This window comes from Leuresthes tenuis, unplaced genomic scaffold, assembly GCF_036924035.1.
Source record: "Leuresthes tenuis unplaced genomic scaffold, fLeuTen1.0.hap1 SCAF_3, whole genome shotgun sequence".
In the NCBI taxonomy this organism is placed as follows: Eukaryota; Metazoa; Chordata; class Actinopteri; order Atheriniformes; family Atherinopsidae; genus Leuresthes; species Leuresthes tenuis.
The window spans coordinates 37490248-37516952 of record NW_027325357.1 but is presented as its reverse complement, the minus strand read 5'-3'; the positions used below and the strand labels follow the sequence as shown (position 1 = coordinate 37516952).

Here is a 26705-nt window from a genome sequence, read left to right as displayed (position 1 = left end):
TATGTTTTCTCAGTTTTCTCGGTTTTCTCAGCTCTTTGAAATGAATCATAATTTAGCCATAACGTTGGCTACAGACAAATCGAAGCATGTATTGTTCTACAAATAATAAGAGACTTAGCAAAACCTCACTGACAACAAGAAGCTACGTGTATATGTCTATGGTTGATGAATCGTTAGGAGGAGCCAGCTCTACCGAGCGAGTGCGCGCTTCTACGTCAGGGGATACCATTTCTGTTGGGGATAAGTACTTTGGCACGACACCGGTGTATGGCAGAAGAGTGCACAGCCTCACAGACAGGTGAGACGTTGTGCTTCAGAGAGAACATTTTTGAAAAACCCTAACCGGAAGTAGTGTGACTTTTATTTTGGTGGGTTTGACAGCGGTTCAGTTGCTGTACAGGTTTTGACAGTTTGCCTGCCTGGACTCTGCCACCTGCGGACATCCGTTGTAACGCATGCCAACGATCTAATGCTAACTTTAGATTAGCTTCACGGACAAAGTGACAACATTAGAAGCGGGTAACATACTACTTTCTCGTCCATACCTGTTCCAATGGACACTGTTCAGGTAAGTCAGTTAGTTTAATACCCAAACAGGCATGAACTAGCGTTAGCATGTTGCTAGCAGTGGGTTGGTTGGCTAACTAAGAGGGGAGAGCCATTTACTAGCTACAAGGTGACAAGCAGGTAATGATAGTTGTTTCGGCGCTAACATGAACATGTTTGCGTGTCACTTTACACACCCTGTTTGCAGAAATTGGTGTCTGGATTTTCTCTGGACCTGGGACCATTGAAAGAACCTCTTGGATTTATTCGTGTTTTGGAATGGGTAAGTAAAGTTCGAAAACAAAAGAAAAAAAACCCGAACATTAAATGGCCTTTAATGTTCGGTGACACATTGTGTGACACATTGTGTGACACATTGTGAACACAAGTGACACATTGTCACAACAGTGACAAATCTGATCACAACAGTGTTCCTGTTTACTCAGAAAGAGTCCCCTCGGTTTATCCAGCCCATGTATTGGACAGGAAGGCATTAGAGAGTGAAGACAACATTTCAGGATTCTTGCTCTATTTCTTGACTTTGGATTAAATTTTAATTTACCAGTGTTAACCAAACTGAGACTGAAAGTCTTAACCGTGATAAAACTCAGGCTCTGCTGTGATGCTTACCAGGAAAACTAAAGACATTGTGACTTTGGATCAAAGATGCTGTCTTATAGCAGATGGTAGCACCACACGGAGGTGGTGTTGGCACCATGTTATGAAGATGGTTGTTGAAGGCTAAAGCAGATCTGAGTTGGCGCTCCAACCAAACCAGCTGTGCCAGGCTGTGGTGAGGCAGCAGAGAGCCACTGCTTCTTTCACTGCATGAAGAATAAAACCGTTCAGGTATGCCATCACCGGTGTGGCTGCCAGCCTTCAGAGATCCAAAGGTCTGCGTGCTGCACCACTGTGCTCTCTTGTCCTTGACAGTAGGTGGTGCTTTGTATAAATAAGGTGTGGGCATCTGGAGCAGCAATGTGCTGTTGCTGATTAACGTAAATAACCAGCAATACCTATTGCTGGGTCATTCCAGGAGGGTGTGTTTAAAAGCCTACCTCTCTTTTCCAGCATTTATCTTAATCGTGCAAAAGTTAAGGTTGAGAATTTATTGTCAAGTTCAGATTCAAATGGATCAACTGATTTGTGATCTCTAGTTATGTTACAAATTATTAGAATCAGTCAAACAATATATAAACGCATGGTTAGAAATGTTGGAAACTCTCAAATTGAAAGTGATGCTGCATTGGGGTATTTTAATTTTTTTTATTAAGTGAAAAATTATTAATTTTATTTCAAATTAAAACCACTCAAACAAGTATTGGACACACATGCCCGTAATCTTGTTCAGTTTTTTTAAATTATTATTATTAAGGCTTGTAAATCTATGAGTTCCCCAAAATAAAATCACAAACCTGTGAAATAGCTTAAGGTGGCTTTTTTAAGCACCCATGAATGGACTACAGATAACTTTAACAATCTCATTTGTTTTACTTATTTGAGGATGTGGTGTATGTAGACTGTTCTAAGTCAATTTGCTCATTTGCACACTATGAACTTCTTTAGCACTTCTCTGACTGCACATTTCTCACGCTGATGAGCACATTACACTGCAGTCAAATCCAAGTTTTTGAACATTAACCCTTCTGATTGCTGCATTTTTTCTTCTCGGGTTGATTTCAGTCTGAATAAGACTCCTCTGTAGTAACACAAATCCAAGTCTTTTAGTTATTTAACAAAAGAGGTCACCTGTATAAAGTTTGATGGCATCTAACACTAACCAGAATTTGGTCAAACTAAGTTCAAATCATTGTCATTGAAATTATAGAGCTCCATGAAAACCTTTGGTATTTTGGCACCATATGTGTGCAGTGAAGTCTGTACTAAAGTTTGAATAACAAGGAACCGTGAGGTCACAAATGCAGTGTTCCTATTGGTCACCCATGTGCGGGCAGTAAATCTTTTATCATATTTCAGTGTGATAAAAGTGCAAGGCATGTTTTCTACTTTGATTTCTCTCCAGTTCAGTTTAGTAGTAGTCTGGATTGTGTTGTGAGGTGTTAGTTACTGTTGACATATATCTGCTTGTTGAATGAACTGTTGACCTTCTTGCATCAGCACCTTGTGACGAGCTGCTGCCGTCTCCTGTTTGTAGCGTTGCTGGCTGGAATGTGTGTGAGGTGGTGCCTGGGATGAAAGCTGAGAAATGTTGTGGAGAGTTGGAGATACCTGAAAAATTAAACCCATTTTTGAAAATTCCATTTCGATACAGAATTGTGGGTGAGTTCGTGTTCTTCTCTGCCTTAGTGCCTTTCCCTGTGTTTTTGCCAATTGTTTCTAACTCCTGTGTAGTTGCTGTGATAATTTTAGAATAATGTGGATGATAGTGAGCAAAGAACATAACTCTCACAAGAAAATACAGAAGCAAGAAGCGCATGCCTTACTGAGAAGCTTTCTATTCGAGAAAAGAAGAAGGGGGAGAGAGGAGTGTGGCAGTTGTCACAGTCAGTGGGGTTACATGCGTGCCATCAGATTAATGGCTAAATTACAATAAGATTGCGTTATTCAGTTCATGTAGACACCTTAATCTGACAAAAAAACAGATCGGATTGGGTTACTCGCGATCGGATTAAGACCCGAGATAACTCGATCCGATTGCCCACTTAACGTGCCTGGAGACGACAGTGGATCGGATCGAGCGTTCTGCGCATGCTCCAGATTTTTTCCCCCGATCGTCACCCGGAAGTCAAAGGAGACGATATTACTGTTGTTGTCGCTGCCGTCAGAAAGAAACAACGTGATGGAGAATGCACCGTTGTGCATCGCGTTTGTGCCATAACCAGCATCGAGGTGTGGGTCCGAGGCTGCTAAAGTGTTGTCCAAACTCCAGTGCATCACACTTCTCTGCTTCTCGCTCTCTGTTGTTTTTTTAGCCGATTCAACATACTAAATTGATGTTGTCTGTCAGTGAGAGGGATCATTCTGACTGGCTGTAAAGTGTAGTGCATGAGTTCTACCCATTAATGTGAGGTTAACTGTGTTACCCCCCCCCCCCCCCCCACACACACACACACACACACACACACACACACACACACACACACACACAAAAAACAGATAGATGTTGAGTTAGCCTTTTTGTTATTGAAATGGTCAGTATCAATCAATTAGCTCTCTTGTTCTCTTTTACATCTCCACATGCACACACATTTGCAGGAACCCAAAGTTACTCACAAATTGTTGTGTAATACACGTTGGCAGCCATTGTGAGGCTAGACCTTTCCTTATCAAGTCATGCTGAACTATCCAGTCAGGTGGTTTGCTCTAACGACATGTAGGCATTTTATATTTCAGTATGTTTCACTTTTATTGTGAAAGTATCTAAATGTTCTGACAGTTCAAGCATGAACTCAGAAAAAGCCTAATCATTCGCATCATCAATTCTTCATTCATTCAGTTTTGCCTCCTCGATGGAGGATATGCTGGCCGGATTGAGGAGATCCTTGACCATGCAATCTCATGTGGTTTGTGGACTTTTGACCATGCTCCCCAGGAGAGGTGCAGGGTGCCATTGTTGCTTTGCAGGCTATTCGATACCCGTGTAACCAAAGAGCTGTGTTCACATTCTTGGCACAAAGTCTAGCTTATTTATGGTGCGTTTTGGACTCTATCAAGGCTGCCCCTCGTCACCAATCCTGTTTGTGATATCCCTGGACAGGATTTCAAAGTTTAGTAGAGGAGAGGAGGGAGTCTGGTTTGGGAACCTCAGCGTTACGTCTCTGCTTTTTGCAGATGATGTGGTTCTGTTGGCTTCAGCTACACTGGAGTGGTTCACAGCTGAGTGTAAAGCAGCTGGGATGAAAGTCGGCTTCCAAATCTGAGACCAAGGTTCTGAACCGGAAAAGGGTGGAGTGCTCCCTCCGAGTCAGGGATGAGTCCTTCAAGGAGCTCAAGTATCTCAGGATGTTGTTCACAAGTGAAGACAATTTGGACCGAGATCGACAGATGGACTGGGCTTCGTCAGCAGGAATGAGGACGCTGCTTGGTTTGTTGAAGGAGCTGAGCCAAAAGGTTGATTTGCTTATCCATCTTCGTTCCAGATCTGGGTAGCGACCCAGAGAGTCAGGTCAGAGATTCCTATGGCTGAAATGAGTTTCATTCAGAAGGGGGCTGGGCTCAGCCTTAGAGATAGGGGGAGGAGCTCTGCCATCCAGGGGGGAGGAGCTCTGCCACCCAGGGGGGAGGAGCTCCGTCATCAGGAGGGAGGAGCTCCGTCATCAGGAGGGAGGAGCTCCACCATCCGGAGGGAGCTCGGAGTAGAGCCGCTGCTCCTCCACATAGAAAGGAGTCAGCTGAGGTGGTTCATCTGGTTAGGACGCCTCCTGGTTGCCTTTGCAACCTGACCTCAGTTAAGTGGAATATAATGGATGGATTCAGTTTAGCCTCAAGATAATGACATAGCCATAGTCTTTTTATAAGATAGTTCTTTCACCAGCAGCTTCATATGTCAGTAATTTGGAAAACCCTTACTGTGCTTTTCCTTCCAGAGCACTTTCAGGGTCGGATTCGTGTCACTGTAATTAATTGTAAGGACAGCTTTCTCATCATGATAACTCAGTTCTCCAACTGCAGAAGCCAGTGTTACCAATGTGATAAGGTTGTTTCTGGTGGGCCCTTCATAATAAAAGCTTGCTGCTTGTGTTCGAGTTAGGTCAGATTTGTCAGCAGGGCTCCCCAGTGGGTCTCAGCTACCGAGTTGGATGACTCATGAGGTCCAGTTGAACCCCTTTTCAGTGGGTTGCAGGGTACATCCAGCCACACATGTGCTCTTTTGGCTAATCTTTTTGAAATGTTTTGCCTATCGTACTTCACCAAGACAAACGCTGACATGGCCATACATGTGTAGAAATGAGACGATGATTTGTTTTAACAACAGGGTTCTTGCATCCCACAAGGGTTGTTAAATACTTGTTCCAGGTCAAATGTCACAGAGTTAAGTAGCAGTGTACAAGAAGAAGTATTTAGTTGAATCCTTTGCATTTCAAACAAAGAAGCCAAAGAAATATTAAACCCATCCATCCATTTTCTATACCCACTTAATCCATCGGACGATTGTGGGGGGGGCTAGAGCCTATCCCAGCAGTCATCGGGCGAGAGGCGGGGCACACCCTGGACTGGTCAATATTAAACCCATTATTTAAAATAAAAGAGAAGTTTGGTATTTCTTTAGGTTAAACTGTCTATTCATTACCAAAATAATGTTGAGATGGAATTGATATCAATGTGTTGAGTTGCAACTTCCAGCTTTGTCGTTTCTGAGTGTCAGATTTACTGATTGACTTCTTTAATTGAATAATCAAGATGAAGTGTAGGGATGAACACCTGGGGTCCAAAGCAAAAGCTGCCAACATGCTGCAGGTCACCCGTGTAATGTCTGCACCATGCTGTTGTTGCCTTCACGAGTGTCTCGCACATAAAGTCTGTGATTGACTGAGCAAAGTAGCTATCTCCACACATATTGGACTAAGAAAAAGCTTCTTTGATTCATTATATAATAACTACTTTACTCTCTTGAGACAGATTCAGAAGATGGCATTCAGACTTACATGTAAGATCTAAAAAGGTGACTTGTTGAAGAGTTAATCCGTCAGATTCGAGTTAAAATGTTTGCCGTGTTTGTCCTTGGTTCTCTGAGGGAGGGGGTTTCCTGTGTGGAACGGGGATGTGACCACAACAGGGAAGCGTGGGATTGGCAAGTAAGGGGAAGTTGGAGCAAAACGCAAAGAAAGTCTGGTCTTTTACTCTTCTCTGAAAGAGAAGAAGATCCAAGGTATCAAAGTAATATTGACTTTAGTTCACATCTCTACTCTGACTGTGTTGCAAAAAAAAGTTTGTAATTTACTTTCAGACCTTTTGAACAAAATCAGATTTGATTTCCTTTCAAACAGAAAACCTGGTAGCTTAGGACATGTGTCAGTCAAACTAACCTCTACCCTGATAAATTCCTCTACTTTAACAGGTCTTCGCCATCTTTGCCTTTGCCACCACTGGAGGTTATTTTGGATCAACACACTTCACTGTCGCATGTCCCATGAAGGTGTTGGAGGTCCAACCCGTGTTTGGTTACCCATTCAGGTACTGAAGAACGCTACAGTGCTCCCACTTATAATACCAACACCAACACACCTAGAGCTAAACTCAAATGCCTGCTAGAGCTCAATCTTCTGGTGAAAAGTATTGTTACTCGGTGGATTTGATATTAAAGCCAAAACTGAACTAGACTTGGATCAGTTGAAGGTTCTGCGTTATTGTTGTAAGCAGTCTTTAGAACATGTTTCAAATCTCACTTCATCCTTTTTCTCCTGCTGCTTTTATTGGATAGAACATAATCACAGGTGAGGATCAGGTGAAATCTCACAATACTGAAATAGCAGGCATCAGAGTACCTGGTAAAGCTGCGTTGTCCCTTACTTGTTTTCCTCAGGTTGTCAGCGCAGCCATTTAAGATTCCCACATGTAATGGCACTACACCCAACAACACCTACCTGCAGGGCGACTTCTCCTCCTCAGCAGAATTCTTTGTCTGCGTCGGTGTGTTTGGGTTCCTTTATTGCACTGCCACGCTGATCCTCTACCTGGGCTACCAAAATGTCTATCGTCAGACCACCCGAGGTCCTGTCACAGTAAGTACAGATCTTGCGGCCAGCGCTGAGCTTTCTCTGTACCCATTAACCCTTCTCATGCACATCTGAAGCAAGAGACAGCCCACTACCCTCAGCTTTTGTCACTTTATTTCACATCTGCTTGCTTGGACAGTTCCCAGTGTGTAGTGTCAAAGCAGTCCTGTAGAGCTGAGGTAGCACCTTCTGGCCACACCCGTACCTGCTTCAGAACTGCTTTTGTTTCTTTAACTGTTGGTCTGTATTCTAGTATTAGCTCAACAGTGGTGTGCTCAGAAAAGCTGAAGTGGGGGAGGGTTAGGGATAAGCCAGGTTGAAAATGATTTCTGCTTGAAAGTCAATGTGCTGGTGTGTTTTTGGAAGCACCGATTTAAGGCCTGTCTGACTAAAATCCTCAGTCACAATGAGGAATCCATCAGGACCGGCTTTCGTGATGAAGTTCAGAGTGCCTCGTTTCTGTCGCTGTTGTTGGGGCTGGGAGGGATGTAAACGGCGACCAGCAGGATGGTTGTAAGTTCCCTTGGAAGGCTGAACGGTCGGCCCTTTATGATCATAAATTCTGCCAGTGGTGTACAATGTCTGCAGACAGCCACGGGATCTCCACACTGCCTTTTTGTCACTGATGTAAATGCAGACCTCGCTGCCACATGTCTCACCTCATACACCACAGGCTCTGTCGGCTCAGGAGCATGTTAGGTGGTCGAGTCGAATGCTGTCGTTAAGCCACGTTTCCATGAACACGAAACTGCAGCATTCTCTCACATTATTTGTCATTACGCAGAAGATTGAAACCAAAACACAAATCTTGTCCATACCGTGACCCTAGAAAACACTTTGAGAGTCGCTGGTCATTGAGAAGCTCACTGCTGCTCTTGTCCTGGGGTTTTCTGATCTTCAGAAGCCATTCATGCTTCACACTGATGCAAAAACCTCAGGACAGGAGCAGCAGTGAGCTTCTCAGTGATCAGTGACTCTCAGTACCACTGTTGTTTGTGTGTTTTTCTAACGGGAAGATTGTGAGCCATAGCCTATGCAAGCAGGGGCCTGTTGCTAAGCAAATACTGCTAACAAGCGCCCAACTTGGTTGTTTTTGGCGCTGTCGTAGTTGTTGACTTCCTATATGGTGACAACTTTACTGTCTTCGCTAATAGCAATTCTCTGATGTACATTTTGACTTCTGCTAAACTTAATACAGCTGAGTACAAATGGTGTGCGGCTTTGTCAATCTGTGTATATACATGCACATGTGTATACACAGATACACACACTGGCCAATGTATGAGGTACACCTTGCTAGTAAAAAGTTGGAGCCCCTTTTTCCTTCAGAAGTGCCTTAATTATTCGTAGCATACTTTCAACAAGGTGTTGGAAACATTCCTCAGATATTTTGCTCCATATTGACATGATAGCATCACACAGTTGCTGCAGATTTGTCGGCTGCACATCTATGATGCAAATTTGAGATGTTCCACCACATCCCAAAGGTGCTCTATTGGATTGAGATCTGGTGACTGTGGAGGCCACTGGAGTACCGTGAACTCATTGTCATGGTCATATGAGCTTTGTGACATGGTGCATTATCCTCCTGGAAGTAGCTATCAGAAGATGGTGCAATGTGCTCATAAAGGGGTGGACATGGTCAGCAGCAATCCTCGGGTAGGCAGCGGCATTTAAACTATGCTCAATTGGTACTAAGGGTGCCAAAATGTGCCAAGAAAATGGCACACTTTGAGCCCCCCACCATTACACCACCAGCCTCAACAGTTGATACGAGGCAGGATGGGTCCATGCTGGTGAGCCTGTGCGAATTGTAGTCTCACTTTCCTGTTGTCAGCTGACAGGAGTGGCCCCCGGTGTGGTCTTCTGCTGCTGCAGCCCGTTCTCTTCAAGGTCCCACGTGTTGTGCCTTCAGAGATTGTATTCCTTGGTTCCTTGGTTGTAACAAGTGCTTATTTGAGTTACTGTTGCCTTCCTATCATCTTTAACCAGTCTGCCATTCTCCTCTGACCTCTCACATCAACAATGCACTTTCGTCCACACAACTGCCGTTCACTGGATATTTTCCTCTTTTTCGGACCACTCTCTGTAAACCCTAGAGATTGTTGTGTGTCAAAATCACAGCAGATCAGCTGTTTCTGAAATACTCAGACCTGCCCATCTGGCACCAACAACCATGCCACGTTCAAAGTCACTTAAATGCCCTTTCTTCCCCATTCTGATGTTTGAACTTCAGCAGGTTGTCTTGACCACCTCTACATGCCTGAATGCATTGAGTTGCGGCCATGCGATTGGCTGATTAGCTGTTTGTGTTAACAAACAATGAAACAGATGTACCTGATAAAGTGGCCAAGGGCTGAACAATTAATTGCATTTGCGATAAAATCCCAATGTAAAAAAATTGCATACATTGCGATTTAAGTCGTGTGACTTTCAACACACAAAGGGACAAAAAAAACTGACCAGACGAGATGACCTCAGGCACAGCCACGACAGCAGCCAACACTAAAGAAGTGTTAGTTTCTAAGAGGAGCAGTACTTCAGCTGTGTGGAATTATTTTGGTTTTAAAAAACAGGATGCTGCACAGCGCCAGGTATTGTGCAAAACATGTCTTGTTACTGTTGCTACCTCGCGAGGCAACACGACAAACTTGTTTCAACAATTTTAAAAAACCATAAAGTCATATATAACTGCATGGCTCAAATGGTGATTAGCAGCGTATCACATCATCAACACAGCACCAGACAGTTAACTGAAATGTTGGAAAGCATGACTCCACATGAAACTTGGTCAAAACGGCACGGAGAAATTACTCAAGCAATAACGAGTTTTCGGCAAGGGGCATGCCCATCACCACGGTGACCAAGCCTGGGTTTACAGCCTTAATTAATACACTGGATAAGCGGTGCAGCATGCCATCCCAAACGTATTTAGCCAGGTTGCTATACTGGAGCTGTATAAAAAATGCAAGCAAAGAGTGACTGCAGAGCTGAAAACAGCTGAGTTTGTCTACTATATAATCCCTATATTTGTTGAAAAATACAAAAGACAAGGAACTTAAAAAAAGAATTGCTTTATTAAATTGCAATGGCAATATTTAAAAAAAAAAAAAAGATTATTTTTCCATATCGTTCAGCCCTAAAATGGCGAGTGAGTGTATGTGTATGTATATATATATATATATATATATATATATATACATACACTTGTGTCTAAGTGAATATGGTATGAATATGTACATTAACATGTTATTTTTCCTTTTTACTGTGACCAGGACCTGGTTGTGACTGCTGCCTTTGCCTTTCTGTGGCTCGTGTCCTCCTCGGCTTGGGGCAAAGGCCTGACTGATGTCAAATGGGCCACTAACCCCAGCCACCTGGTGGAGTTATGCTCGGATATCTGTAAAGCTGGAGATTTCCCTTCCATGGGCCGCCTAAATGCCTCAGTGGTAAGATGTGTTAGAGACAGCTGACGCAGGCCCTATTAAACCTTCCTGATAAAACCCTAATTTCTCAGTGTTCTTACGTTGGTCTTGTGACAGACAACTGCGGGGAATTTTGTTTGATCAACTTTTAAAGCCGATCTATAGAACAACCGTCCAAATCTGATAGACATGATAGAAGTGGCTGCTGCAGTAATTTGGATGGGGGGGCGGGGTTACACATTCATAGAGAACTTTTAATCTTGGGTAGAATTGAATCACCTACTACTGCTGAAACTGTGGGGCCTCTGGCCCTGGAGTAATGCCCTTAAAGCCCCCCACAACATGTTGTGTCGTCGTAAACGTCACCTCACCTGTTGTGAAAGTGGGGCAGTGCATTTTGTACCCAATGCAAAGCAGCACTACGGTGAATAACTACAATAGGTTTGCACAAACTGCACCAACTTTTACTTCAGACACAGACTTTGAGTTCAGTCATTTCACTGGTTAACTAGCAAAATAAATTAGTGGCTGAATAAATGAATGTAAAAAAATTCATTGATTGTCTCTGAATGTGGTACCTGAGCCATGTCCCGGGTGATTTCTGCTGTTTACATGCATCATCCTCCGTTAGCCCTGTCTGGGCCTTGTTATCGGGCCACAATCAATGGCCCCCTAGCCCTGAGAGAGCCCTGATCAAGTCCCTGCTTAAGTCCCACGAGTCACAGTGGAGAAGCTGTTGGCCCTGGCATACACTGTCAGAGGTACGAATCGTTTGAGGAACCTGTTCTTGTTAGTTTTTAGAATTCCTCTTTATTGACAAATGGGAAAACAATCTGTTGGAATTGTGGGAGGAGTCAAGGATGATGCTGTAGGCTCTGTGGCTGCTTTGCTGGTTGCTTCATTGGATGGGAAGGAAGCTATTGTGATCGTACCAGCTGGTCTCAAAAGCTTGTCCAGTTGTTTCGATTTGGTCACTATCTCTGTTCAGACCCATATCTTGAAGCGTTTGTTTCAGGGCTGCCCTTTTTAAAATACTGCTGATGGTTTATAAAGCTTTAAATGGTTTGGGGCCACAGTACATCTCAGATAGTCTCATACGTTATGAGAGCCCAGTGTTAGAACTAAAGCTGGAGAAGCTGCCTTTGCTTTTTATGGACGAAATATGTGGAACAGGCTCCCAGAGAAGTGCAGGTCTGTGTCAACGCTTCCTTACTTGTTTACCATTGCATTGATAACTTTCACTGCACTGTTCCTCTCTCTGGTTTGAACTAAATACATGTTTAGAAGAGTTTGTATTTGCAAACAGATGTACTTTATGAGCACAAAGTTGATGTAGTTTTGTGAACCTGCTGGTCCCTTGTCCTTATTTGACCACTTCAGTCTCAGTCTGACAGTCCACCTTTTGGATGTGGTGGAACAGATACACATTGTGAAATATGCACCAAAATGTCTGAAGGCTATTTTAAGCCCCTTGTTGACTTAAGTAATGAAGGCAGCTCTCTGGTGCGAGTCATGTTTGTGAATACTTTCATCCATTTGTTCAAACTGCTAGTTTTTAATTTCAACACGATGCACCACATGGGAGTGAGTGGCTGATGATAGATTATTGTTGCATAGAGGGGCAGGCAGTGCACTCTGGTCTTTAAAAGTCAAACCACACCTTCTCCTTCACTGCTTGGAGTGAGTTTGCTGCAGCACTCTAACATGTCATTCTGGGAAAACATAAGACTGAAATGTGTCAGGCTCCTTTGAAAATAATTAATGCATTTCCCCCAAAATATCTCCTATCTGATATGGCGAAATAATTATAGCATTTTTCTGCTCATGACTAAGGCGTGTTTTGTGCCCACATGCTTTTTAATACATGGCTTAATATAAGTTAATGAGTTTCTAAAGCTTTTAGCTGTTAACATTTATTTGTTGATGATTGATTGATGATCCTGTTTCTGTGTTTTTCTTTAGACTTTTGGCTTTTTGAACGTGATCCTGTGGGCAGGTAACTGTTGGTTCATTTACAAGGAGACTCCTTTCCACAAGGATCCGAACCCACCAGCCACCATGGAGGAAGGAGGGGCCCCTGTGCCTTAACCACATCACGGGGGGTCCTTAAGCATAGCCATTTTCCACCAGAGAAATGTGTTATGTGGCGCAGTGATGTTTACCTGCAGAAATGAAATTAAAAAAGAAAAAATGTCACGAATGCCCCCTTTCAGCTCCCAACCCCATTCTTTTGTTCTTTAGCTTTAGTTAGTCCTTAATCTCTGAGTACCCCTTTGTTCTACACTTTTCCCAAAATGTTTATCCAACACTGTGCACCTTTGAGCTTTCAAAGCATGAGTGCAAATAAAAACTAATATGCTTTTACACTTTGTACAACTAGCAGTTTAGGTTAAGTAGCATGAGTTTAAACATTGAACTGTGCATATGTGATTTTGAGTGCAGCAGACCTGCATTGCTCCACGTGAGCGCCTTGTCCTCCCTGCAAAGCACCACCTAATGTAAAAATGTGACTCTCAGATGAAGCTCAGCCGATGCAGAAGGAAAAGGAGCAAATGTAGCCATAAGAACCTTACAGAGGCAGATGTGTAGGAAGGAGCAAATGCAAGCTTTTTGAAGAAGAGTCCAATGGGTGACTTATGGCCTGGAGGCCACAATATTTTATTATGCTGTTCCCCTCCAGTGTTCTAATCCGCTAAAACACTTGGATTCAACACACTTTTTGTTTACTGACACTGATGCCTTCTGCAGTTTTCATATTATCCTCGTAAGAAGACCTTTATTGGAAAGTGTCATTTTCAGGTTGTAGAAGCATTTAGTTTGTTTTCAGTCCAAAGCGAAGGAGATTCTACAGGATTACTCCAGGTGCGTTTGTGCTCAACCTCACATTGGAGTTTACACGTCAGCCCAAACTATGTTTAGCTTTAGTTTGATATAAATGTTCCAGACTGATCCCTTGCTCTAAAACTATTCCTTCTTCTGTTGCACTTACAGTGACATTATTTATATACAGTTGATGTGTATTTTTATCAATCTGAATTGGTCTGCTGTATATTTGAACAGTGATGGCTTCATCTTTTTCACAGGGGAAATGTTTCCGTGTGCAACTTGTGTTCAATTACTTTTCCTTCATTTTTATTTAAAAAAAACAACTAAATTTGTGTTAAGTTGGTTGTGCCCCTGAGTACCTCTGACCGAACTGTTTCACATTTCAACAGACAAAACATGGTTGATGGACTGCTGCTTTCTTTTAATCCTGCTCCTTGTGCTGTTGATGTGAATTGATAACCACTACATTCATTGTCACTTTTTGTGTTGAATTCATGAGTCACTCTTGACTTTATGTCAACATAAAACGTCTTTGCTTTGCACTAAGGTGCATCTGTGTGAATTAACTCAACATTAATAAAGTGTTGGGTCATTTTGACTGCAGGGAATATTGGAGTCTCAAGTTAAGTAATATATGATTTTAAGGACAGGACACCCAGATTAATTTTAAAGATAAATCTTGGTTTATTTAGAGTACCATAAAAGTGGGATGTTTTTATAATGGATTATTGACGATGAACTTTGTGTATTTTATCCCTTGTTTGTGCAAATGGTTCATCTGTATTGACATGTAAAACAAGAGAGCTTCACTACTTCTGGATTCTGTCTCTTTTTTTCTTTTTTAATTACTGATGCATGTGTTTAGAAGTTAGCAAGCTAACAGTTCACCACCCATCCTTCTGGTTAACAGATAGTTTGACATTTCAGGAACTTCTGTGTACAGTGGCTTGCAGAAATATACTCACAAGCCCCTGGATGAGTGCCTCGATGTTTGAGTTGTTCCCAGTAAGCGAGAGGGTCGCCTCGCTGCGATTGCAAGTTGCAGGAGGGAAGGTTCTGACTGTTGTTTGGGCTCAGATCACCCGGCCTTCTTGATGTCTCTGGAGTGGGTGCCAAATGGGGATTCTGTTGTTCCTCAGTGCCCATGTTGGCAATGATGGTTTGACCTGGAGAGCTGTGATTGGGATGAATAGCCTCCCTGATCTGAATCTGAGTGGTGTCTTGTTTTTGGACTGCTGTGCTAGCCATGCATTGTGCATTACAAACACCATGTTTGATCACAAGTGTACCTGGAAATGGGCCACCTTTGGCCAAACGTCAATGATGGTAGGCCTATCATCAGACCTGTGGCCATATGCGTTGGACACTTGGGTGAAGAGAGGGGCAGAGCTGTTAACTGATCACCACCTGGTGGTGAGTTGGATATGTTTGAAGACTGACAGATAGACCTAAGTCCAAACGTGTAGTAAGGGTGAACTGGGAAATCCGTGTGGAGGCCCATGTCTGCAAGATCTTCAACTCACAACTCTGAGAATTTTTCTCATCTACCAGGGGAGATTGAATCTGAATGGACCATGTTCACGACCTCCACTGCGGATGTGGCTTACAGAAGCTGTGGCCTGAAGGTTGTCAGTGCCTTTTGTTGGGATAATCAGTAGAGCTGCTGGTGCACATCAGTGGTGGGGGAAGCCGCCAAGCTGAAGAAGGAGGCCTGTCGGGTTTGGATGCTAACAGGTACCGAATAGCCAAAAGGACTGCAGTGTTGGTGGTTGCTGAAGCCAAAACTCAGGCATGGGAGAAATATGGCGATGCCTTAGAGAAGGACTTTCGGTTGGCCTCAAGATGTTGATCTGCCAAACCATTCAGTGACTCAGGGTCAGTTCCAAGTTGTGCTTGACTGCTAACTTGACAACCACAGTTTTGTGTGAAATTTCATAGTGATCCAGATCTATGTCTTCAAGACATGCTTGACCAACTGATTGGTTTCATGGAGAATCATCTGCATGGAAAAAGAAATTTGTGTTATGCTGTCTGATAATGTTCCCTAATGGAAGTATATATAAATTAAAAAATGACTCTTTGCGTACATAAACAAAGTGGTTGAAATCTATCAGATAAATATGACTTAGACCAATTTGAAGTGGTTACTTTAATCCAGACATGTTTCAGTGTCTAATGCAGCTCTGAGATCCAACAGTACAAAATAAAAACACTGTCTGAGACTATGAGGATGTCAAAGGTCAATTATTTTACAACCTATTTTGTGGAACAAAAAAATAATTAAATGACTGATAGCACCAGACCCTTGAGGAAGACCCAGAAATATGTCTTTGTGGTGAATTGTGTTTGGTGCAGCTCTGAATAGCTGTGTGAGGCTTAACCACACGTAAGGGGATTAGAAAAGAGGAGGGTGTATTCACGTTTGTGGGCTGGTGACTTCTGGTCACCATTTTGGAACATATTCTCCCAGTGAACATAATCCTGGGGCCAGGTGTGACCCCATCCTGCTGCCTCAGGGCAAAAAATAAAGCCACATCAGTTTGATCAGAGAGTTCTTAGACATTTGCTGCACAGAATCCAGGGTGTGTTTTTCCATTTGCATTGTCTTTACTTATACTAAAGAATGGGGTACCTACTTTTATTGTTTTCTTGTGATAATGCTGTGCCTCACACAGTGAATCCTCTCAATTTGATATGTTTACAAAGGAACTTGCTTTTCTTAACATAGGATTACATTTATGTAATTAATTTGTGTAAAAGAGAGTGGTCAGATTTCTCAGATATATGTATATATGAATCAGAACTGTATTGAATTGATGTGAGTAAATATGTAGCTCTCTCAATCCCTTCTGCTCAGACCGTTTCAGAACGCGCACGCAGGAAGTTCCTATCTTTTCGAGAACGCGACATATGACGTAAGTTGCTTGCCGCGCAGTGATGATGGCGGTGCGTGAACGCGCAGCAAAAGTAATGGCTGCTCTGGATCGGCGGGTACCTAGTCTCGATGATTTCGTTGGTCAGAGCTGGACTGCCTGGGCCGACTTGGCCTGCGTGACAGCAGCAGACGGTAAGGAAGCATTCTGGCGCAAACACTATTTTCTACGGAATCATTTTACAAAATCACTGTGGTTAATTTTTTGTAGAAACGATGGACAAGGCTAACCATGTTACCCAAACAAAGACCCTGCCGGGTCCTAGTGCTGGGTGGATAACATGTTGCTTTTTCGCTGCTCCCAAGGCAAACGCTGTCTTCAAGACAAAAATAGTGAAATATGTTAAGACATGGTCATTATAGCGTTTGTTTTGATGCCGTGACAGTAAAATATGCTGCCAGCACTTCAGGAATCCGCTTGCTGTGACTGATAGCAGCTGGGCAGCGGTGGCATCCGAGCGGAAGGAGGTTAGAGAGGGTGGCTGGGCGAGCAACTTCTCACCGTGGAAAGCTAGGCTAGCACGGCAGCCAGCGTTAGCATGCTAATGCTAGCCAAAGGAGGATCAGAGTAGGTACCGGTGACGGAGGAGGAGTCTGCTGCTGCTACCACCATGTAAATGCTGGCCCAGCCTTTGGTATTAGCCAGCGTTAACCGGTGTTCTTTTAGCCTCATCTTAACGTTATCTGACGACTGGCAGCCTCCCTTCCACCGCTGTACTCATGGAAACATGACTATATATGCCAGGAGATATTACTTAAAAAGTCCTCCTGTATCGGCCACTTTGAAGTATGTGCGCTCACCAGTTGTCTCACATCTTCCCCCAAGTGATGCAGGGACCATAACTATTAAATAATGTCTTTATTCATTACACAGTGCAAACAGCAACTCATTGTCAGCTAGCTCTGATAAAAGCACAGAATAGCAGCCTGAAGTGGAGCAGTTGACCTGTAAGTCAGTCCTTTATATAACCCAGCTGAACGACCTGATAAACTGTATGATGTATGAGATAAGATTATTATTTGTTTTGAAATGGATGTACTATTTTTAGGCATCAGAGCTCTCAAGGGGCTTTTTGAACATGTGTGTTATGTGATGTTTTAGGGCCTGATGTGGATGACTGCAACAAGAATGGCAAAAAGGTTGCAGAGGCTATGTCACTCAGTAAAGAGGGTAAGTCACTGACGTCCATACGGCTTAAGTCCTTTGCAGACTAGAGACTAATAACACCAATGGCTGTTAAAGTGACATCAATTCATTTTCACATGGGTCATTCTCTTGTTAATGTTCCTCACGTTTCATTCAGACCTGCCTGTGGCAGCAACAGGGAGACCTGAAAATGTTTGTCAGGATTTTGGGCTGACATACGACAGAAAAGTTCTTACAGCAACAGGTACAATCAGAACAATTTCTATCAGTAATTTATGATAATTGAACCCAGTATAAGGGATGAAATCAAATCCTTGAGAAGATTCCTGGCAAACTTTAAACTATCCTCCAAAAGCCTTTTCTTTCTTTTTTTTTCTTCGTCAGCCTGACAGTTGGTGTGTTTTGAAAATTTTGATGCAACCTGTGCATCACTTAGGACTTAAAAGATGAAACGCATGTCACACTACACCGTAAAGGATTATTAGAAGACTTGGTTGTGTAAAACGCTGGCAGTGAGGGCAAACATCTCAAAATGATACTTTTCTGCATCTTTAAGGCTTTTGAACAGTCCTTGTTATACAGAAAGGGTTTGATAGTACTGCAGTAACCGTGTTGTTGTTATCAACTCCACAGCTGACTGTTTGAGCACCACCCAAAACTGCTGGTCTTTAGATTCATTGTTTTCTCATAACATATAATTTACTAAAGGATTTAGTATCATGCTCACTGCACTTTGTTAAACCACATGGTGGTGGATGGGAGCTGTTGAACATATTGTCAGAGAGCAGAAGATGCAGCTCAGTTGTCATTTGGTTGAGATGCTGGGTGGGGCTAGTTACTTGGTTTGACCTTGTAAATACTGGTTAAAGTTGGTACAGAGCAGCAGCAGGATGCTCGTTCACACACCATGTCTACATCTTTACTTGCTGTCAGATGAATGAAGAGATCTGAAAGGAGCTTAAGTCAAGACTATCCTGGCTCTGAATATCATAATGGAATAAAGTATATGCAAATCTCAAATGTCCACTGTTATTACTGCAGACTAGCAGTAACCTGTATAGTCTCATTGAACTGCGCCTTAGTTGTTTTTGGTCTCCTGCTTTGGCCACAGGCAGTAATTCATTGGAGGTCCAGCTTTGCAAAGACTTAAGTGAGTATTGATGTTGGACCATCAGGCTGTCTGTCCGTGGCAGCAGCTGTCCAACAGACACTTCCACGGTGTCCCTCATTTGAGAATCATACAATGGATCACAAGAAATACCTTGATAGTGTGTGTTTGGAAGCATGCCTGCCTTCTTGCACTCTGCCATGCTGCATTTGCATCCATAGGAATACCAGCCAAACAAACGACCTGATGAAGAAGACGTGGTCGTCATCCACGTGTTTTCTGTTCCTTCTTCTTGTTCTCGTTTATCACTTAGTTTTCATCTTCTTCAGAGAATGTGTTGGCTCTCATTTTAAAGAAATTCTAACAATTCTATCAGGCCGTTCTTGGTTGTGGTCCTGCCCGTGGTTGACTGCGGCCCTCGTAGATGTGGACACGTGTCTCTTTTAGTTGGAGGGCTGCATTCCATCAGATCAGTGTGTTCAGACTGTGGTTTGTTGCACATATGCATATTGAATTAAGTCCACAAATTAGTACCTGTGGTCACACCAGTCGTCCACACAAAGCTCACACGCTTATGTACAAGGTATAGCAGCCCAAAGTGAGAGTAGCCACCACTGTGAATAATGCATCATCATCTCTACCTGCTCTCTCAAAATGACATGTTTCTCCTTCCAGACATGTCCATCTTTGGCCTCTACCCTGGCCATGATGACTTCTACTTGGTGGTGTGCAGCCATTGTGGCCAAGTAGTGAAGCCTCAGGCGTTTGAAAAGCACTGCGAGCGGAGACACGGCCCTCTGGCAAAGCTGTATGGCCGACTGCGCTCTCCCACACCTGCACCTCTGCCCCAGAGACCCCAACACGGCCACTCCCCTTCCCACGGGACCAACACTGCCTCCGCTTCGTCATGGGAGGGTCGAGGGCAGGTGCTTGGGCAGCTACGGGCAGCCCCACCTTCACCCTCCACCCCACCCCTGTACAAACACTCCAAGAATTCCAAGGATGGAGTTAGGTAAGAACAGTGGCACAAGTCAGAAACAAAGTTCAAACCTGAGTTTAGGGGTCAAGCATCAAATATATTGTTCAGAGTAAAGGTATTGGCTGGATCCAAGTAAAACATTTTTAGGGAAATCTGCTTTTCACTCTGCCCAGAGATTAATGTGATGATCTGTTTGGAAATGTTGGAAATATTTAGAAAATAGATGGGCAGGTATTGGAAATGAAATAAGATGGCTACCTTGGCTCTGTTTGAAAGGGACAGAGTCTACCCACCAACTCCTCTAAAGCTCCCTCATTAATATGTGATACCTCTTTATTATTTAACTCAAAAACTAAAGTTACTGCACAGTAGGGCTGCCACAAACGATTATTTTATTAGTCGACTAATCACAGATTACTTTTTTCGATTAGTCGACTAATCGGGTCGTACGTATATTGAATGTAAAACATACAGCTTATCGCACCAGGGTGCAGCTGCTCTTAGATAATCATCATTAGCTTTCAGCTTGGCGTGTTTAAGGTATATGCTAACTAAAAAAAAAAAGACAATTAATATCATAGTTCATTAACCCTTTGATGAAATATGCAGCTTGTTGCAACAAACAATTATTTAACTGTGTAGCAAACACACAAAAATAAATACTTCAAGGTTTTTTAGGTTGGTCTTTCCTTCATTTGTCTCTGGCATCAAACATAGCTGCATTTAAATTAAATGAGGCAGGCACCTGAAACTAAGGAATTATTCACAAAAAGTTTTGGTCTCACTGACTCAAATATAACACCAACACGTTCAGAGCGGACTCAGTCAAGACATTCGCTTGCTGAGGTGTGGATGTAGCTAGCTTTGTCACAAAGCCGTCCATTGAAGATGAACGTACTATTTTAGCACTGAAACGTAACATTAGCCTTCCTATTCTAACACATCAGTGTTATAACGTTACAGAAAACACATGAAATATGTTAACGTTTACAGTTATCAATATGAGTAAGTAGCAAGTTAACTCTCTGTTTACGCTAATTTTAGCAGCTAACTAGCCAGTTAGCTTACCAAGATGACGTCCCTCTTCACAATCGGCTACAACAACATGCTTCCTTTTCAGGTGCTCGTGCATCGTCGTTGTGCTGCCGTGGAAGGCAAGTTCTGCCTTACAGATATTGCATTGCACACATTTGTCTTTAGGTTTCTTAAAATGCTCCCACACTTCTGAGCTCCGTTGCCGGGTAGCCATGATACCAGAGCCCGTCTGGTTTAACTTCCTGTGACATCACGGCTGACCCCGGTTACCACTACTGCGCATGTGTGTCAAGGACAGAAAGGCAGACGCAGCAGTGGAAGGTGCTGCAGCAGCTTTGAGGAAAAACAAAGTTTGAAAAAACAAACACAAAAAAAAAAATACGCATCAACAATTAAATTAGCTGTCAACTATTTTAACTAGTTGACTAATCGTGGCAGTCCTACTGCACAGGTCCCAAAAAAAATCATCTCCATGCAAAGAGAGGAGGGTGTGATTTGACTTTTCATATCTGTATTTAAAACTTTGGTAGGATATGTCACAAAGCTAACTTTGAACTGGTAATTCTCCTCGTGTCCCACAGACATTCCCCGCTGGAGATGTCCTCCCACAGCAGCCACTCAGAATCATCAGTGTTCAAGCAGCCGCCGCCTCTGGAGCCTCAGTTAATGTCTCCACCTCCCTCACTCAGAGATCCTCCTTGGCCACATGGAGGCGCTCCCACTGGTAGGCCATCACCCAGTGACAGGCACCCCACTCAGAGGAAGGATTCTGCTCAGCCCTTTGTGGTTTCGGGCCATCGGATCCCCCGGCCCTACAACAAAGTGGCCTCCAGTGAGTTCACAAGGACAGACTGGGGTAATGCTGACTGTTAGGTAGAGGAGTGGATGGCCTGATTATCTAATTTGTATTAATTTAATTGAGACTCTTTAAGAGTAGTCGTACAGATGTAATCGCATAAAACATCATCATATTATAAGATTAAGAAAGAATATGTGTTGCCATCATGATATGATGACAGTGTTTTGCACCCTTTTCAACATTAATATTCATGTGTAAAGGTGAAATCTACCATGTGATAAAGTTAGTAGAAAACATAGACACAGTTGTCAATATTTGTAATTGTTGTATTTTTTTTCCCTGCCTCACAAAGGAAGGCCTTAATTATCGTTTGTGATGTCATGGTTGAGATTGTGTCTGTATCCTCAGAGAGGGAGTGTGACTTGGACAAACACTGCGGCGTCCTCGACCCCGACAGGAAGAAAGTCTGCACTCGTCTGTTGACATGTAATGTAAGTAGCTCCGCTTCCTCTGACTCTGAAGGCTTTCAGCAACACAGTGGTGTTTTTTCTTCATAGTTCTGGTGACAGTGTATGGTGGGATCATCTGTGTCTTTGACTTAATAAAAACATTAATTAAACTTAATTAAAACACATCAGAGCAGAAACACAAGTGTGGTCTCTTCGTCAATTGGACAACAGCTAATAAGTTTAGGTATTATTTTTGGTAATCATCCTTTCTCGGAAAGTTGACAGCAAAAACTTTTTAATTGCATGAAATGTAGATTCTATGTCCTTGTGTCTGACTAAGTTTTATTTAGCTTGGTAAGGGTTGTTTTCAAGCACATGAACGTTTGAATTGCTTTTTTTCTTTTTAAGCTATTTCCCATTAATTGCATTGGGGGGTTGGCAAGGCCTACAGTGTCGCACTGAAGGAAACTAAACTGCCATTAAAAGTGCAAAGTTGGGAATAATGAAATCAGAGCGGTTTTCAGATTAATGAAAGCACAATCCCAGCTTTTTGCTACTGATCAGCTCCATCTGATACTGAGCGATGCAAATGGATTAAAGGGAAACTCTGGTATTTTTAAACCTAGACCTTATTTCTGGCAGTAGACGAGTGTGTAGAGAGCCCTCTATAAGCCCCCCGATAGCTGCCAATAACAACAACACAGCAGCTATGAGCTAACAGAGCTATGAGCTAACAGAGCTATAGCACACATTCATTCATTCTTCTTAAAGTATTGGTGAAATAAAGACAGATAATGCCTTATTTAGAGGCTGCATCGTCTAAGCCCCGTTCACTCAGTTATATGGATCTCGAGTTATCTAAATATCTTCTGAAGGACGCCGACTTTCACCTAAATGTTCTCGGTGAGTAGATGAACGTATTTCATGCCAGAAATAAGCTCTAGATTTGAAAATACCGGAGTTCCTCTTAAAGACACAGGAAGAGTCCTTGTATTGTGGTTGGTGTGAGTGTGGGAGGCCATGTCCATTTGGTGTGAGACAACATGGCCTGATAGTGTGGCCTGTATCACAGAGCAATAAGTCGCATCTGCCCCGTACAATGCCATGGGCTCATTATGCTATTCATTTAGCGATAGAAAAAGTGATTATCATGTATTGAAACGTCTTTTAGTTTCACAAGTTTGTTTACGCTATGGGATGTGTTGTAACTCGCAGAGCTGTGTGTGAGTGTGACCACAGATGGAGTCTTAAGTTGAAACCCCTCAGCACAAGAGGATTTTAAAATGATTGGCAGTCCAGAAACGATATTGTCCCTTCTCTCTGGGGAAAAAAAACAAACTTAAATAGTGTTCACCTGAAGTGTCTCTCAGTCGTTACTTAAAGCTGAAGCTGGGATGGATCCAAATGTGAACACAACTGAAACAAGCAGAGTGTCCTCAGCTTTATCTGAATCTTTATACTCATCCTCAGATCCACTCCATCCACCAGCGGAGGAAAGTGGCGGGCCGCAGCAAAAACTTTGACCAGCTAGTGGCAGAACTGAAGACGAAGGTTCGAGAGAAGGGGGCCCAGGCCTTGGAGGGAGGCTCCTCTACTGGAGGGTCCACCAGCCCTGAGGCCCCCAGGGAGCAGGCTGGTGTTCCACACTGCAGGAGACCTCTGGCCAGCCTGCCTGCCTTCAGGTTGTGAAGATTACTAATGAGTGGTCATTAAGGGATTTCTAGAGATTGTAAATATTCATGTTAACATGGGTTTGATGGCCACTTTCACACAGTTTAACTTCTTGGTCAGCTGTTGTAACCATCCCAGAATCTTAATCACCACATACAGTACAGCGATACTGTTTTTACTCCAGAAGTCGCATGTTTTAATGGGTTTTCTTAAATGCTTGTAGACCCACTAAAACAAGCCATACATTTTTTTTCATTGCTTGTAGTTGCAGCCTTATCATCATTGCTCAGTGGGCTAAAACTTACAAGTCCCGTATACCTCTGTCTCTCAGTAGACATGCGTGTCACTGTGACAACATGAATGGATGACATTACACTGTGTCCTCCAGGCTGTTTCTACTGACCACAACTCCGAGTTGGGGCTGATGAAAGCGCTTGTCTTCTGCAGATCCATTTGACTCAGGTTTGAATGGTGATTAAACCCTTCCAGTCTGCACCCAAGAGCCAGATGTTCACAGGCGTTTACTTTTCTGGCTGGATCTCGTACACTCACCCTCAATCATTTTGTTAATTTCCTCCAGCACCGTGGGACAGTTTCAGTTTCATTAAATTAACTTGCCTACACCTGCCTCATTGAAAAAGGTTGGTTCTGCTCATAGTCTCTTCAATCTTTTCCCTGAAAACCAGTAAACCCAGGTTGGTGGATAGTGTTAGAGCTATGCTGCCTGACAACACATTGAACTATTCAGACTGACCACCAAAGCATGTTTGACTTGCTACACTGTAGAGGCCTCAGTTGCTGTAACTTTATATATTTAATGCTGACTTTTTCCACTGTGGGTTCATGACCCATTTGATAATTACATGTTGGTCATTTCAGGGCCCTAGTGTCATGGCCAGGGGGGTATTTCCAAAGGTATTCGACTAATATTCTGAGAATGCTGAACATGGCTTGAATAGACTCCTCGTGAATAGGTGTTGCTGTGGATTATGGTTGTTATGTTACTGAATGAATATTATTCAATGATTAATAACGTTTTTGATACGACGCAGGGAAAAAAAGACAAATTAAGAGGCATAACATGCTTTTATAAGTGGCTTCAGACAAACTGTTTCCACTTACATTGCTGGTGATCCCCACTGAAAACAGCAGCAGCACAAAAAGGAGCACTGCTTAGATCAACTTTGATAAAATGGTTTCATATTATTCTACTCTCCACTGCATCACTGATTCGGAAAGGATTTTGGCAAAACAGTAACAAAATATGTTCTTAATGGTTAACAAAGAAAAAAACAAAACAAAACAACATTTTAACCCAGGAAGCCAAAATGGATTGAAATAAATAAATACCTTAAGTTTAATCCTCTCCTTTGAAATATAAGAACAGTTTATTTATATATTTCTGTTGGTTAAACTGTCTGGTCATTACCAAAATATTTCTCAGTAAAGATTTTAAGATGGAAATATAGCTTTGGGGGGGGGGGGGGGGGGGGGGGGCTACATAGCCGGCATGCTTATGGCTCCTCAGGAAGGCGTCATGAGTCCAAACACCAAGTTTGGCATCGATACATCAATGCATCGCAGAGATATGGCCTCACTTCCTGATTGGCGTGTTGGCACCGAGTTTGACTAGCTGCTAAGGGCAAACGAAAGCGAAAAATTAAAAAAAAAAATTCCACATCACAAATTTTGTGCGGCTTGGTCTGAAGATTCTGTGTGTCAAATCCCGTTGTAATCGGACAATCTGCGTGACCTGAAATGCTTTTTGAACGTTTTTGATGAAATTCAAAATGGTGGAAAATCTAATTAGACGGAATCTGACATCATAGGGTGTGTTGGACTCGTCTCGATCCAAGAATTCCAACGGTACCTCATTTGTGAAATTTGGACTGACGAGTCCAAAGTTATACTGCTGAATGCACTTCAAACTTTGACGTGTTGGTGGCACAAGAGAGTTCACTTTTCGGGAATGAAAACTCTTGACTTTGCTAATGACACTGACCTGAATACGTGTGTCAAATTTCAAAACTTTTTACCATAGCGTTCTAGGGGCTGCCATAGACTTCAATTGCAGCAGAAAGTAGATCAATAATAATAGCAAAAGCTACTAACACAATGGGTGCTTCGCCCCCAATAAATATGGTACGAAGGTGTTTGGTTGACACGTCAGTCACTGATTATGTCAATGAGCTGCACACACACACTGTTGTTTCTGAGAGTCAGATTCACCTTAATTCAAACAATCTGAACAGTTGGAATCAAAATTACTGAATGGCAGCTTTTTCTTTACACTGGCTGTAATAACGTTTATGGTCATTTCAGTCTCTCCTGTCACCGTATAGTTTCTGCTTTGTGCCGCAAGTGACCATATACTTTCTGCTTCGTGCCGCAGGTCACCGTATAGTTTCTGCTTCGTGCTGCAGGTCACCGTATAGTTTCTGCATTATGCCGCAGGTCACCGTATAGTTTCTGCATCATGCCGCAGGTCACCGTATAGTTTCTGCATCATGCCGCAGGTCACCGTATAGTTTCTGCTTCGTGCTGCAGGTCACCGTATAGTTTCTGCATTATGCCGCAGGTCACCGTATAGTTTCTGCATTATGCCGCAGGTCACCGTATAGTTTCTGCATCATGCCGCAGGTCACCGTATAGTTTCTGCTTCGTGCCGCAGGTCACCGTATAGTTTCTGCATTATGCCGCAGGTCACCGTATAGTTTCTGCTTCGTGCTGCAGGTCACCGTATAGTTTCTGCTTCGTGCTGCAGGTCATTGTATAGTTTCTGCATTATGCCGCAGGTCACTGTATAGTTTCTGCATTATGCCGCAGGTCATCGTATAGTTTCTGCATTATGCCGCAGGTCACCGTATAGTTTCTGCTTCGTGCCGCAGGTCACCGTATAGTTTCTGCTTCGTGCCGCAGGTCACCGTATAGTTTCTGCTTCGTGCTGCAGGTCACCGTATAGTTTCTGCATTATGCCGCAGGTCACCGTATAGTTTCTGCTTCGTGCTGCAGGTCATTGTATAGTTTCTGCTTCGTGCCGCAGGTCACCGTATAGTTTCTGCTTCGTGCTGCAGGTCACCGTATAGTTTCTGCATTATGCCGCAGGTCACC

At 43.0% G+C, this 26705-nt stretch overlaps 2 protein-coding genes across 4 annotated transcripts in view; both read left to right on the top strand.

Annotated features, from left to right (window-relative positions):
* Window positions 1-397: 397 nt before the first annotated feature.
* On the top strand, window positions 398-14284 carry sypl2a (synaptophysin-like 2a). The gene is made up of 6 exons (XM_072382973.1): window positions 398-568; window positions 755-829; window positions 6566-6681; window positions 7031-7229; window positions 10499-10672; window positions 12611-14284. Exons 1-6 carry the CDS (start codon window positions 554-556, stop codon window positions 12734-12736), a joined length of 705 nt encoding a protein of 234 aa, XP_072239074.1. The 5' UTR covers window positions 398-553; the 3' UTR covers window positions 12737-14284.
* Window positions 14285-16411: 2127 nt separating this feature from the next.
* The window catches only part of atxn7l2a (ataxin 7-like 2a), a 28200-nt gene continuing 17906 nt past the window's right edge, over window positions 16412-26705 (top strand). For 2 of the 3 annotated variants that reach the window (XM_072382965.1, XM_072382964.1), the window contains exons 1-6: window positions 16412-16541; window positions 17509-17577; window positions 19337-19673; window positions 21257-21507; window positions 21883-21965; window positions 23394-23605. In XM_072382965.1, coding sequence (XP_072239066.1) covers window positions 16412-16541; window positions 17509-17577; window positions 19337-19673; window positions 21257-21507; window positions 21883-21965; window positions 23394-23605 — 1082 coding nt within the window. Of the gene's footprint in view, window positions 16542-17508; window positions 17578-19336; window positions 19674-21256; window positions 21532-21882; window positions 21966-23393; window positions 23606-26705 lie in introns of all 3 variants that reach the window. The other variant, XM_072382963.1, reaches the window with a different exon arrangement.